Genomic DNA, 14,976 nt, shown 5'->3' on the forward strand with positions numbered 1-14,976 from the left:
CCTCCCTCACCAATAGAATCCTCCTCAGTGCTCAGGCATTAAATCATAGGCTTTGGGAATCACAGTGACTCCAGTGACAAGCTCTTCAGCAATGATGCCTGCATTGAAATAGCAGACAATTTCTTAACTTTCTGAAATTTGGGTGTTTTCACATCCAAAGTCGGGATTGTATCAACTTCAATGGAAAGTTCAGGTGAGGGAAGAGCACTTTTCCATGAGGGCAAGCTTCCATTTTGGCCCTCTCAAGTTTGTTTTTCCTGCCAAAGCAGTGGTACCAAGGGTCTGGAGTTGGCATTGTTACCTCCTTCCTTCCTCATTGCCCCTCCCAAGTCATTCCTCTTTGCGTATTCTTTTATCTCACAGCTTTAGCCTCATAACATCAGATTACACTAAAATGAACCTACATTCAATCACCTTGTGTCCCCTAAGCAGTTAATATCTTGAAGATTGTATCTTGTTCCTGTCCAATAACACTCCTGCCAAAACTGGGAGACATTTTGATTTCAGAAAGTCATGTCTATGGAATATTTTCACTGGGGAACTCAAGGAAAAGTAACAGACTCCGTACAGGAAACCTCATTACCACCCCGGGAGTCGGGACTGTGGGGTTCTTTCCGCTGTGGTATTTAGGGAAGTGTAGTCAAGGAGCTCCCCGTAGTTTCAACACTTCCTGGAAAGTGCGACTCTGGTTAGTGTCCCTTGGCATTCGGGGAAGTGTAGTTCTGACACTTAGTTACTTGCACTTCCGCTCAGGAAGAGGAAATCTGATGAATTCTGGGAAATGTAGTCCAGACGCCCTGCGAACTCCTAGGACTCCCGTTCAGGGAGAGTGAGGTTGGGGTGTCTCTTTGGTGGAGCGGGCATGTCAGTTCCGCGTCTTGCTGGTCCTTCCAAATTTCGTGGATCCATGCCTGGGATGCGCAATTACCTGGCAATCGACTTAGGGGAAACGAATCCTCGGCGCAGAGTGCAGGTGCGGAGGAGCAAAGGCGGCCGTGTGCGTTCTCCTAGGCGGAGCGGTTGGGGTATTCTGGAGACTGAGAGAGGACCGGCTCCCCTCTCATATCTCCTAGATTAGGAGTTTCCGTGGCTTTGGGATAACGCGTTCCGCCTCTCAACTGTCCACGCGCGCTTCTACTTCCTCACATGGGGAGTTAATCTCCCTGTGCCTCCCGTTGTGTGTGTGTGTGTGTGTGTGTGTGTGTGTGTGTGTGAGTTAATCTCCCTGTGCCTCCCGTTGTGTGTGTGTGTGTGTGTGTGTGTGTGAGTTAATCTCCCTGTGCCTCCCGTTGTGTGTGTGTGTGTGTGTGAGTTAATCTCCCTGTGCCTCCCGTTGTGTGTGTGTGTGTGTGTGTGTGTGTGTGTGTGTGAGTTAATCTCCCTGTGCCTCCCGTTGTGTGTGTGTGTGTGTGTGTGTGTGTGTGTGTGTGTGTGTGTGTGTGCCGCTCGCTTAGTCGCTCAGTTGTGTCCGACTCTGCCATCCCATGAACTGTAGGCCTCCAGGCTCCTCTGTCCATGGGATTCTCCAGGCAAGAATACTGTTACCATGCCCTCCTCCAGAGGATCTTCCCAATCCAGGGATCGGACCCAGATCTCCCGCTTTGCAGGAGGAGTCTTTATCGCCTGAGCCTACCCATTACTTTTTGTTTTGGGAAGAGGTGATAGGATAAAAGTCTTAGCCGGTTCCTGGCAAATAGTGAATGGTGATTTCTCCGTGCTGTTAATATCTCAAGGAGTGGTCAGGTACCGGGTTAGCATCAGAGATCCATTTTCAGTGACCCTTACCCTTCTTTCTATCTCTGTGCGACACTGGGTCATCCTGCACCCCTTCTGACTTGGAAGAGAAGATTCCAGACTGCTCGGAGGGAAGGGAGGCTTTAACTTTTAACGAGGCCGAGGGCTCGGTCCTGGCATTTCCTAGCATTCTTTCTTTCCCCAACGTGACCTCAAAAAGAACTACAGGAGGTAGGAGTGACTCCTGGGCTACTAACTGCAAAGCTCCACGTGAGTAGGACTTGATATTTTTCTCTTACAATGACGGTTACATAAATCAGAGAATGTGTCCGATGTGTAACTTGACATGGGCATTGATGATAATTAACCCTTAACCGTTAACTTCAATGAGTGAAAGTGTTAGTTGCTCAGTCCTGTCCAACTCTTTGCGACCCCATGGACTGTAGCCCTTCAACCTCCCGTCCATGAAATTCTCCAGGCAAGAATACTGGAATGGGTAGCCTTTCTCTTCTCTCCAGGGGATCTTCCTGACCCAGGGATCCGATCCTGATCTTCTGCATTACAGGCAGATTGTTTACCCTCTGAGACACCAGGGAAGCCCCAGTGATGAGCTGTTGCTAAGTCACGTCAGTTGTTTCGGACTCTGTGGGACCCCATAGATGGCAGCTCACTAGGCTCCCCCGTCCCTGGCATTCTCCAGGCAAGAACACTGGAGTGGGTTGCCATTTCCTTCTCCAATGCATGAAAGTGAAAAGTGAAAGTGAAGTCGCTCAGTCGTGTCTGACTCTTTGCGACCCCGTGGACTGCAGCCCACCAGGCTCCTCCGTCCATAGGATTTTCCAGGCAAGAGTACTGGAGTGGGGTGCCATCGCCTTTTCTGCCAATGATGAGGGCTTTACACAAATAAATACATTGTGCCACACCATGACTCTGAAAAGAAATGTTGCTTTTTTCCCCTTCTGTAAAATGAGATTGATACTCAGAGTGCTGTAAATTATGTGCCCATAGTCACCCACCAAGTCAGGGGGCTCAACTGAGGTTGAAATTCAGGCAGTCAGTCCAGAGCTTGAGTTCATAGTCTTTTAGTCCTTAAGGCTTAGGAACCAGGTGGAATCAGGCATCATAGTTAGGAATTGGTCATGAAGGACCTTAAATCAAGTAAGATGGGTTTGGACTTTCCTGTGAGTTTTTAAAGTCATTGTCAACTATTTTGTTTCCCTTGTTGTGAATAATATTTCTTATTCTTACAGACTCTTATTGTGGAGCATTCAGGAATTAAAAATTTGAGAGAAAAAATTTCTTAATTACTCATTAATCCAGGGTGTAATGATAGCAACTGTTAAGCTTCTAATATGTTTTTGCTTAGTGGGTCTTTTTGTATATTTCTCTATATACATTTTACAGATTTTTTTTTTTAATCACGCCTTTCTCAATGGTTTTCCCCTTATGTGTTTTAACTATGGGAATTTCCAAGCCCTGATAAGATAGAATAAACTAATGAACTTCCATGTAATTTCATAATTAGTCTTAGTATTTTCTTTTTTCTTTTTTTTAGTATTTTCATTATTGTTATTCCTATGACTGTTTTCTGATTTTTTTTATTTTATTTTTAAACTTTACATAATTGTATTAGTTTTGCCAAATACCAAAATGAATCCACCACAGGTATACATGTGTTCCCCATCCTGAACCCTCCTCCCTCCTCCCTCCCCATACCATCCCTCTGGGTCGTCCCAGTGCACTAGCCCCAAGCATCCAGTATGGTGCATCGAACCTGGACTGGCATCTCGTTTCATACATGATATTTTACATGTTTCAATGCCATTCTCCCAAATCTTCCCACCCTCTCCCTCTCCCATAGAGTCCATAAGACTGTTCTATACATCAGTGTCTCTTTTGCTGTCTTGTACACAGGGTTATTGTTACCATCTTTCTAAATTCCATATATATGCGTTATTATACTGTATTGGTGTTTTTCCTTCTGGCTTACTTCACTCTGTATAATAGGCTCCAGTTTCATCCATCTCATTAGAACTGATTCAAATGTTTTCTTTTTAATAGCTGAGTAATACTCCATTGTGTATATGTACCATAGCTTTCTTATCCTGTTTTCTGATTTTTAAGGCTATTTTATCTTTATATAATTTTAAACCTATGGAAAAGTTGCAAAAATATTATAAGGAGCTCTCATATACCTGTTACTCAAATTGACCAATTGTTTACATTTTGCCTATCTGCTCTGTACCTCCATCATCCAAATAACACCAGGAAGTTACTTGTATTCAATGACAGCTTATCTTAACTTTCTGCGTGAAGGAAGCCCACATAACATGAAATCAGGAGGTGTCTTGATAAGAGGGATTTCAGAAAGACTGATTGTAGAATTTTAGCATCACATACTTGGTAATGTTAGATATTATACTAAAGAATAGTGTTTTATCTAGTAGGTATCTATTAAGTTAATCATAAGTAAGTATTGCCAGATAGCATATTGAATAATGTACTATTAAATAATCCACAGTCTTGTATTTCTTTTTATGTTTTTTTTAACTAAAAGTCTTCATAACTGGTTTTCCCCCCAGTTCAAAGTCCAATTTTATGCCTTAATTCGTATTTTTTGTTAATAAACATTTTACAGAATTTTTCTCATAGTTTTCTTAACATTCTTTAATGTGGAATGATTCTACAACCTTTGTCTTTTTTATTCTTGATATTTTGGGGGAGTATCAGTTCAGTCGCTCAGTCGTGTCCGACTTTATGACCCCACGGACAGCATGCCAGGCTTCCCTGTCTATCACCAACTCCTGGAGCTTGCTCAAACTCATGCCATCAAGTCAGTGATGCCATCAACCATCTCATCCTCTGTCGACCCCTTCTCCTCCTGCCTTCTATCTTTCCCAGCATCAGGGTGTTTTCCAGTGAGTCGGCTCTTCTCACCAGGTGGCCAAAGTATTGGAGCTTCAGCTTCAGAATCAGTCCTTCCAATGAATATTCAGGGTTGATTTCCTTTAGGATTGACGGATTTGATCTCCTTGCTGTCCAAGGGACTCTCAAGAGCCTTCTCCAAGACCACAGTTCAAAAGCATCAATTCTTTGATGCTCAGGTTTCTTTATGGTCCAACTCTCACATCTATACATGACTACTGGAAAAACCATAGCTTTGACTAGACAGACCTTGGTCAGCAACGTAATGTCTCTGCTTTTTAATATGCTGTCTAGGTTTTTGGGGGTGTATAGAGTCAAGTTATTTTGGAGAAAGTTCTTCATTTGAGGTTCGTCTGATGTTTTCCATTTTTAAGTTCAGATTATGCATTGTTGGCAGGGATTCCACAGAAGTGGTGAGGTGTCCTTGTCACTGCAACATAGCTGGAGCCAAAGGATATGAGTATATCCCTATATTAGTAAACTCAGCTTTATTTACTAGGCTCAGGTAATGTCTGTCAGATTTCTTCATTGTAAAGTTATCTTCTTTTTTTAATAAAGTTTTTTAATAGGGAGATATGTTTATTAGTTTACATTCTACTGTAAAGAGAAGCTTCTCCTTCCGTACTTATGTATTTATTCATTCATATATAAATATTAGTATGGACTCAATCCATAAATTCGTATTGCAAATCTAAATGACATGTTGATTAATAAACACTTACTTTTACCAGCCCCAAATATGCGTATCATAGAATTCACCCATTTCAGGTGTACAGATTAAAGATTTTTAGTAACTTTGCTCAGCAGTACAACTATCACCATAATAATCGGGAACATTTTCATTTCTGCAGTTGGATTCCTTAGTTAACCCCCATTCTCTCCCCAGAAACCCCGGGTACCACTAACATACTTTCCGTCTCCATAGATTTGCCTATTCTAGACATTCCATGTAAATAGAGTCATACAGTATGCAGTCTTTTGTGTCTGTCTTCTTTTGCTTGCCATAGCATTTGCAGGGTTTACCCATGTTGTAGCATAGTCAGTACTGGATTCATTTTCATTGGTGCATAGTATTCCATTGTATGAATATACCACAGTTTGTTCATTCACACATAGGCCAACATTCCAGTTGTTTCCAGTTGTAGATTATTCTGAGTAATGCTGCTATGAATGTTCATGCACTCATTCACAAGAAGCATCTGTGTGGATGAGCAGTGACCCAAGCCACTCTTTCATGTTTTTTTCTGCCTTCTCAGACTCTCAGTACTCTCTCAAGACAGTTCTGACCTCCTAGAACCTGTATAATTCAGGACTGTGCCCATCCCCAGGCATAGGAAGAAACATGACCACATTTAAGGTGAGTAGTACCTGCCTTTCTCACTTTAAAGTTCCATCTCATTGCTCAGATTGTTACATGTTTGTTTTGGTATGACTCACGCAGAACAGGAGACACGGGAGACATTGCATTGTCCTTCTTGAGTTTTCTTTGTGTTTGTTTTTATTCTATGTGATTATTATATATTTTATGGAGTAGAAAAATGACTAGAAATGAATAACTCTCCCATTTCATTACTTCCCTACTGGCAAACTAACTTTTTATTTTGTATTTTCCTCATGTGCATTTATAACTGTATTTGTATTTATGGTGTACATCTAACTTTAAATTGTGACTTTGTCCCTTTAATATTATATTTTTAAATGGATGCTTCACATTTGCCACTGTATTGATACACCTTTTTTTGGGGAGGGGGGCTGCCTTTTTATTTTTGACTACTTTCCACCTGTAGACATTTAGGTGGTTTACAAATTTGACTGTTCTAAGCAACACTTCAGTGACAGCTTTCTTCCATGATACCTTTTCCCCTCAAATCAGTTCTGAAAACAATGTCAGTTTTGTCCTTGATGTACTATGCATTCAATATAGAAAGAGTACATTTGATCTGTGTTGTGTTGGCTGTTTCTTAGGTAGAATATCCAAATAACGGCATGGCACAGCTCTTCTTTCTTTCTTTCTCTCTCTCTTTTTTTTGATGCACCACACAGCTTGTGGGATTTTAGTTTGTTAAAAAGATTTGGGGAGACTTCCTGGTGGTCCAGTGGCTAAGATTCCATATTCCCAATGCAGGGGGCCTGAGTTCAATCCCTGGTCAGGGAACTAGGTCCCACATACCCCAACTAAAAATTTGCATGCCACAACTGAAACTTGGTTCAGCCAAATAAATAAATAAATTTATTTTTTAAAAATGTTGGTATAACACCAGACACATGTAATGTCCATCTTACAATCAGTGGCTACTTGAAAAGCGAAAGTGCCAGGAAGGTGGAGAGGATGAGTAGGAAGTGAGTCCAGATTCTGAGGGACTTCAGTCAGTCTGTTGCCACTGAGGAAGGAGAATCACTGAGGAAGCCACTGAGGCTGAGGAAAATCAGTGTGTGGCACTGGCATGATAGAAGAAGGGCTGGGAAGTCTACAAATTGACTGAAGTCCTTCAGAATCTGAACTTACATCTCACCCATCCTTTCTTTTCCATAGCTGCACTTCTGGGGAGGCTGAGGAAAGTCAGTGTATGGTGTTGGCAGGACAGAAGGAGGGAGACTGGGAAGTCTACACATTTCCACAGGAGCCGGAATATCTTCCCATCATCCATCTCTGCTTCTTGGCTTTGTCCCTCTTCCACTGGACACTGGTTGTAAGATTGAGCTGAGATTATTTGTTGTAGGAGGCAGTGACCTTCACGGATGTGGCTGTGACCTTCACGGAGGAGGAGTTCAGGCTGCTGGACTCGGCCCAGAAGAAGCTGTACCAGGATGTGATGCTGGAGAACTTCCGGAATCTGGTCTCAGTGGGTGAGGACAGGCACCCTTTCTTTTTAAAAAAATGTGTACTTGGCTGTCTCGAGTCTTAGTTGCAGTATGTGGAATCTAGTTCCCTGACCATGGATCAAACCCTGGCCTCCTGCATTGGGAGTGCAGAGTCTTAGTCACTGGACCCCCAGAGAGGTCCCAGGCACCTTTTCTAACAAGGTCATCTCCTTGGTTTGGCTTTGTGTCCTCAGATGTGGAAGGCTTTTGGGGTATTGAAATGGCATTTGGGGACCTGACTTTCATACCAAAGCTTTTTATCAAAATAAAATAAGGGAGAAAAATATCAGAATTTGTCAGGAAGAATGGAATACATTGCAGGAAAAACTCTGGCCAATTGTGTGAGTCATATAAAAACCAGTAAGGGGAGATTTAATGAAAATAGGCACTGGTGAGAAATTGGTTTCTGTAATACTTACTGTATTTATGTGTCCAGGTCTTGAAATATTGGTATCTTGGGGTTTTTTTGTGTGTGTTTTCCTTTTAACTTTTTGACTGCACCTTGGGCCATGAGGGATCTTAGTTCCCTGATCAGAGATCAAACCCATGCCTCCTGCATAGAAACCCAGAGTCTTAACTGCTAGACCATCAGAGAAGTTCCAATATTTTTTCAAATAGGTCATGTTTTCTTAAAAATATTTTAATTACACTCGTTTTGACTCATTGATCAACATTAAATACAGGAATCTTAATTTCCAGTAAATTGTACTGTTAGTGTATTCATTTTCTTTTTTTTCTGACTTTAAATTTATTTATTTTTAATTGAAGGATAATTGCTTTACAGTATTGTGTTGGTTTCTACCAAACGTCAACATGAATCAGCCACAGTGTGTTCATTTTAAATATGTTACTCTGCATGTTCACAGGGTGTCACCCCTTCAGACATGATATATTTCACTTAGAAAAGGAAAAAAGGCTTTGGGTGGTGAAGACAGCAACCCAAAGAGAAGGAAAGTCAGGTAAGAACCAGGCAGATGGGGGTCCTTAGAGAAGCCCTCCCATGTGTTTTTGCTTCTCTCCAACCCTTTGGCTGGCATCTCGTCCAAACTGCCAGACCTCTTCTTTAACACACCTTAGTACTGGTTGCCCTGCCCCGCCTATAGTCTGTTTTCCAGGTAGCAGCCAAGAGTGATGCTTAGGCAAGACTGCCATTGCTCTCTTCCAAATCTTTTATAGCTTCTTATTTTTCTTAAAGTGGCTCTGCAGTCCTCCAGGATCTGCTCATGGTCCCCCACTGTCTCTCTGATTCCTTTCCTCTCGCTCCTTGTCTCCTACCCATGCTGTACACCACACCAGGCTCAGACTCGCCAGGGATGCTGTATCACCCGCGGCTGCCTGAACAAATCACTGCACACACCATAGCTTAACACAACACACGTTGAACATCTTACACTTCCAGAGATCAGAGGTGTGGTGTGGTTTCACTTTGGAGGTTCTGGGGGAGAATCTGTGTTTGCCTTTCCAGTGGCTCGTGGCCACCTTCCTCAAGCTTCACACCTAGCGACATCGCTTTTCTCTGCCCCGTCCTCCCTTATCACATGTCCCTCTTCTGCTCTTTTCCTGCATCATGCTTCTGCTTCATAGGAGACTTTTGATTGCATTGAGCCTCCCACTCCACCCCAAAGTAGAGGATGTACTTACATTTTAAGGTCAGCTAATCGGCAGCCTCAATTCTGTCTGAAATCTTAATTCCCCTTTGCCACATAATCTGACATAGTCTAGGCTCCAAAAATCAGGATGTGAGTTCTTTGGGGGACAGTTACTGTGATCACAGCAGATACTTCCACCTATGAGCCTTTAACTCTGCCAGACCTACTCCTCTACCTCTGGTCTTCCAACTCCCTCCCTTTCTGCCTTCAGGTCTTCGCTCAGTTCCAACATCATGAGAGAGGCCTTCTCTGACCACCCTGTGTAAAATTCCATCCTCCCTTTTCTCTCCTCTTTCTGCATCTTACTGGATCTCACAGACTTTGCTTGTTTATCACCCCTCTCTGCACTGGAGTGTGATCACCAGGAGTGTGGAGTTTTGTCTGTCTTGAGTACCCGGAGCAGCCCAGTTGTGGCAAGCATCTGTAAATATTTGTTGACTGTGTAAGTTTGATGGATGGGATAGGAGAGCTCTGTTTCTCTCAGTGTGAAGGGGATAATTATAGGTCATGTAAAAACCAGAGTGAAGGAAGGAGGTTGGAGAGCATTTTTTGTCTTTGATGATTGCCTATCTGATTACTTTCTTTTTTTTCTTCCTTTTAGTTTTTAAAATTTAATTTTCCCAGTTCCTTTTTATTTTAATTTCTTTCCTTTTTTTCTTTAATTTAAATTGAAGAATAGTTGATTTACAATGCTGTGCTAATTTCTGCTGTGCAGGAAAGTAAATCAAGAAGTTAGACTCAGTTTTTGAGGGATTTTTTTGGTAAAACATGAGCCATGGTAAGAAATGCATGCTTTGTCATAACAAAAACCTGCATTTCAGGTGTTGGAGATTTATATGTATCACTTTCATAGGTATTTCATGTGATGACCCCTTTCCTGTTGATGATGATGCTGGTTCTTTTTTCTTTTTAAATATTTATTTTTATTTACTTTATTTGGCTGCACTGGGTTTTCCAGAATGTCATATAGTTGGAATTACACAGTATGTATGCTTGTCAGATTGGCTTCTATTTAGAAACTTAGAAATATGTATTTACATTTCCTCCACATCTTTTCCTGGCTTGGTAGTACATTTCTTGTTAGCACTGAATAATATTCCATTGTGTGGAAGTACCATACTTTTTATTTATACATTTACCTGCTGAAGGGCATCTTAGTTGCTTCCAAGTTTTATTTACAAAAAAAGTTATTGCTTTCCCTTAAAGTTCTAGTTGATTCATATTTTATTATCTATATAACTTTTTTGTCTGCATCATTTACTAACTATAAAGTTTACTATTGGAGATTCTACACTGCCTTTGAATCCAATAGAAAATGTCTATAGGTGAACAGTTTGAATCTAATTATCAATTTTTCAAGTTAAATTTTTGACATCTAACTTGCACCTCATGGAGGAAGCTTGTTATGCTTAGTGGGTAGGAGCGACCTGGACCACCACTTGGTTTCCACTGGCATGCAAATCAGAGCACATGACACACAATGGAAGAGACAAACTGAACATTCTCTGGATTCACTCACGTCTCATACTCTCTCCTAAATGTGAAATCTTGAAAACAGCGAACAGAACCTTCAGTTGTCCACATCTCTGAATTTTGTGTCTTTGCAGAAGAAAAGATCCAAAGTGAGATGGAGACTATTTCAGAAGTAGGACCACATGAAGAGCTTTCCTGCTGGCAGATCTGGCGACACATTGCAAGTGACTTAACCAGGTGTCAAGACTCCAGGATAAAATGTTCTGAATTCCACCAACAATGTGACTCACCTGGCCAGAATGGGGCAGGACTATCTGTAATTCACACAGGCCAGATACCTTCTCAGTGTAATGAATGTACAAAATCTTTTGATGATCTCTCCAACTTTGACCTTCATCAACAAATTCACTCAGGAGAGAAGTCTCATACATGTTGTGAGTGTGGAAAAAGCTTCTGTTACAGCTCAGCACTTCGCATTCATCAGAGAGTGCACTCGGGAGAGAAACGCTATAAGTGTGATGAGTGTGGCAAGGAATTCAGCCAGAGTTCACAGCTGCAAATTCATCAGAAAGTCCACACTGTAGAGAAGCCATTCAGATGTGAGCAGTGTGGGAAAGGCTTCAGTCGTAGATCAACACTTACTGTTCATTGTAAATTACACACGGGAGATAAACCTTACACTTGTGACAAATGTGGAAGGGCCTTCATTCATGCTTCACATCTTCAGGAACATCAGAGAATCCACACTGGGGAGAAACCATTCAAATGTGATATATGTGGTAAGAACTTCCGCCGCAGATCAGCACTTAATAGTCATTGTATGGTCCACACTGGAGAGAAACCATACAAATGTGAGGAGTGTGGGAAATGTTTCACTTGTAGCTCAAATCTGCATATCCACCAGAGGGTCCACACAGGAGAGAAACCTTATAAATGTGAGGAGTGCAGTAAATGCTTTGTTCAACCTTCACAATTTCAGGCCCATCGGAGAATTCACACTGGAGAGAAACCATATGTATGTAAAGTGTGTGGTAAGGGCTTCATTTACAGTTCAAGTTTTCAAGCCCATCAGGGAGTCCACACAGGAGAGAAACCATACAGATGTGATGAGTGTGGGAAGAACTTCAGGATGAAAATCCATTATCAAGTTCATCTGGTCGTCCACACAGGAGAAAAACCCTATAAATGTGAGGTATGTGGGAAAGGCTTTCGTCAGAGTTCATATCTTAAAATCCATCAAAAGGCCCACAGCATAGAGAAACCCTACAAGTGCGAGGAGTGTGGGCAGGGCTTCAATCAGAATTCACGACTTCAGATCCACCAGCTGATCCATACTGGTGAGAAACCATACAAATGCGAAGAGTGTGGGAAGGGATTCAGTCGTAGAGCAGATCTTAAAATTCACTGCAGAATCCACACTGGAGAGAAACCGTATAATTGTGAGGAGTGTGGAAAAGTCTTTAGTCAGGCGTCTCATCTTCTGACCCATCAGAGAGTCCACAGTGGGGAAAAACCATTCAAATGTGAAGAGTGTGACAAGAGCTTCGGTCGGAGTTCACACCTTCAAGCCCACCAAAAAGTCCACACTGGAGAAAAGCCATTCAAATGTGAGGAGTGTGGGAAGGGCTTTAAGTGGAGCCTGAACCTCGACATGCATCAGAGGGTCCACACAGGAGAGAAACCATATAAGTGTGGGGAGTGTGGGAAGCACTTCAGTCAGGCCTCAAGTCTTCAGCTTCATCAGAGTGTCCACACTGGAGAGAAGCCCTACAGGTGTGATTTGTGTGGTAAAGTCTTCAGTCGGTCTTCACAGCTTCAGTATCACAGGCGTGTTCACACAGGGGAGAAACCTTACAAGTGTGAGACGTGTGGTAAGAGCTTCAGTTGGCGCTCCAATCTTGTAAGTCATCACAAAATTCATACTGGAGATATATGAAAGCAATGAGAGTGGTAAGAACATCAGGGAACTGTCAGAGGAAAGAAGTTCCACAAAATGATTGTTTCAAAAAACTCATGTGCAACCCTGAATTCTTGCAAGTGTCAGGTCTCATAGGAGGGAAGGTATTGGGTATCAAAGCAGTAGCTGAACATATCCCAGTGTTCACCAGACCACACAGCAGAAACCTCCTCTGAGTGGTGCAGTAAGGGTTGCATTCAGAACTTTGACATTTGTCAGATACCACTTAGGGAGATAGCACTTAGAGAGGAAGAGTTTGGTCTTGCCTTTAATGAAAGTGTAAGTATGGGCTTGTCAAAACTGATGTCCAGGAGAATGTGAGCTCCATGAGGTCAGGCACTTGGATGCTGAATCTACACAACCTTAACATCAACTTTTGCTTGTAGGTGTGCTCAGCTCATGTATGTTAAATAAACCAAAAGGGGGAAATGTACACTATATGAAAATTGTTTCAGAGGAGGAAACCTACCAAGTAAAATTAATTCAGGAAGTGATCATTTGTTGAAGTACAGAAAACCACTTGATATTATAATCTGAAGTATTAATATGATATGAGCCTATTGCAACTGGCTCCTTGCCTCCCACAGCCTCTGTTCTCAAGTAGAGTTATTTTCTGAGGCCCTGTCTAGTTTTCCAAGGATTGTGTCTAATATAAAATTGAACTGTCTTGCAGATTTTTTTTCTGACAGTACAAACTGAAAATGTTACTAACTTTGCAACAGTAGGTAACTGTATACTTTACAATTGATTTTTTATGAGTCACTCAATGTTAAGGCAGGATTTACTGTAACATTTTGAAAATGTCACAAAAATTGTCACTAGAAAAAATTTTATTGGTCGACCTTGAACTTACTGATTTCTAATTCCCTGCATTATTATCCAGACTTTGAAATGTTTGCTTACTAAGAACTGTAGCATTTCTTCTGTCAAAACTTCTCAGGTAGAGGCTATGCCATATTTTTCATACACATCCATGAGGAAAATACCCAGGAAAATGTAGGAATTTGAGAAAATTATTAAATGTAGTATTGAGGCAAGACTGACATTTATGTCCTTTGACCTATTGGTAGCAGTAAAGCATGGTTTTGGGAAAGGAGTACTTATCAGTATCTAGGTTGTATATCTCTTTGATCTCAAAATCATATAATTGAATGTTTTTGATTATGAAGTTAAAATACGAAAAAGATAAGCACCACATCAATGATGTCACTGAATTTTTTTAAAGGAAATAATTGTACAGCTGTAGGAATTTGAGTTTTACTATATTTGTATATTAATCTGAAGCCATTAAAATTATGGCAAATATAATGGCAAGAGATACACAATATGGGCTTTGAGAGGTCACAGATTGTAACCTTCAGAGTATAATCGAATCTGTGTGTGTGTGCATGTGCATGTACACATACATCTGTATGTAGACATGCATAAGATCATGTGTAAAGGGATACTCTTCCATAGTGGTTTTCCTTAGTTAGGAGCATTTTGTGGTATTTTTTTATTTTATAATTTCCTGTTATGGTTTTTTCATTGACCAGTACTATCAAAGCAGGAAATTACAATAGAATTTTTAAAAATTACCAGTAAATATCCCTTGTAGTTAACACCACATAATATGATTGTTCTATATTGTCATAAGGCATATAAAGATCAAAATTATGATAGGATCCCAGAAGCCAATTTCAAAATTAAAAAAAAAATTCTGATTGTTTTGTATACACAGATAAATTGATGTTTCAACCATTGAATCTTTATGCTGTACTTTAAATACGGAACATGGAGAGGGCAAATTCAGTAGCTGGAAACGAAGTAGATGTACCTTCATTGGCATCTGACTCTTTGCGACCCTGTGGACTGTATCCTGACAGGCTCTTCTGTCCATAGAATTCTCCAGGCAAGAATACTGGAGTGTGTTGCCATGCCCTCTTCCAGGGGATTTTCCCGACCCAGGTATTGATCCCGTCTCCTGCATTGCCGGCAGATTCTTTACATGTGTGGCTCACCTGGTAAAGAATCCGCCTGCAATGTGGGAAACCTGGTTGGGAAGATCCCCTGGAGAAGGGAAAGGCTACCCACTCCAGTATTCTGGCCTGGAGAATTCCACGATCTGTATAGTCCATGGGGTCGCAAAAAGTCGGACACGATTGAGCGACTTTCACTTTTCCTGTTGAAAAGATGTGCGTGAGGAGGGAAAACAGAATTACAACAGAGGAGCCTCTCGATGTGGAACCAGTAAGGACAAAGCATGTTTGGTCACATTTCAGGGATTGAGGTATTTTGACTTTTGACTTCAGCCTATTCCTAAGAAAGCCTAGTTTCCTTCTCTTATTTCAACAGTAACTCGGGGGTTTACCAGGAAGCCTCTATGGCTGGTAATAA

General features: G+C 41.4%; 1 protein-coding gene across 4 annotated transcripts in view; it reads left to right on the forward strand.

Annotated features, from left to right (window-relative positions):
* Window positions 1-809: 809 nt before the first annotated feature.
* ZNF226 (zinc finger protein 226) overlaps window positions 810-14,976 on the forward strand; it is a 29,187-nt gene continuing 15,020 nt past the window's right edge. Inside the window, exons 1-5 of one of the 4 annotated variants that reach the window (XM_059877041.1) lie at window positions 810-973; window positions 5,916-6,016; window positions 7,380-7,506; window positions 8,388-8,480; window positions 10,778-11,835. In XM_059877041.1, coding sequence (XP_059733024.1) covers window positions 6,002-6,016; window positions 7,380-7,506; window positions 8,388-8,480; window positions 10,778-11,835 — 1,293 coding nt within the window. In that variant the 5' untranslated portion in view covers window positions 810-973; window positions 5,916-6,001. Of the gene's footprint in view, window positions 974-5,915; window positions 6,017-7,379; window positions 7,507-8,387; window positions 8,481-10,777; window positions 11,836-14,976 lie in introns of those variants that run through there. The other 3 variants (XM_024978656.2, XM_015458184.3, XM_024978659.2) reach the window with 3 other exon arrangements.

The sequence above is a fragment of the Bos taurus genome, chromosome 18 (genome assembly GCF_002263795.3).
Source record: "Bos taurus isolate L1 Dominette 01449 registration number 42190680 breed Hereford chromosome 18, ARS-UCD2.0, whole genome shotgun sequence".
Taxonomy (NCBI): Eukaryota; Metazoa; Chordata; class Mammalia; order Artiodactyla; family Bovidae; genus Bos; species Bos taurus.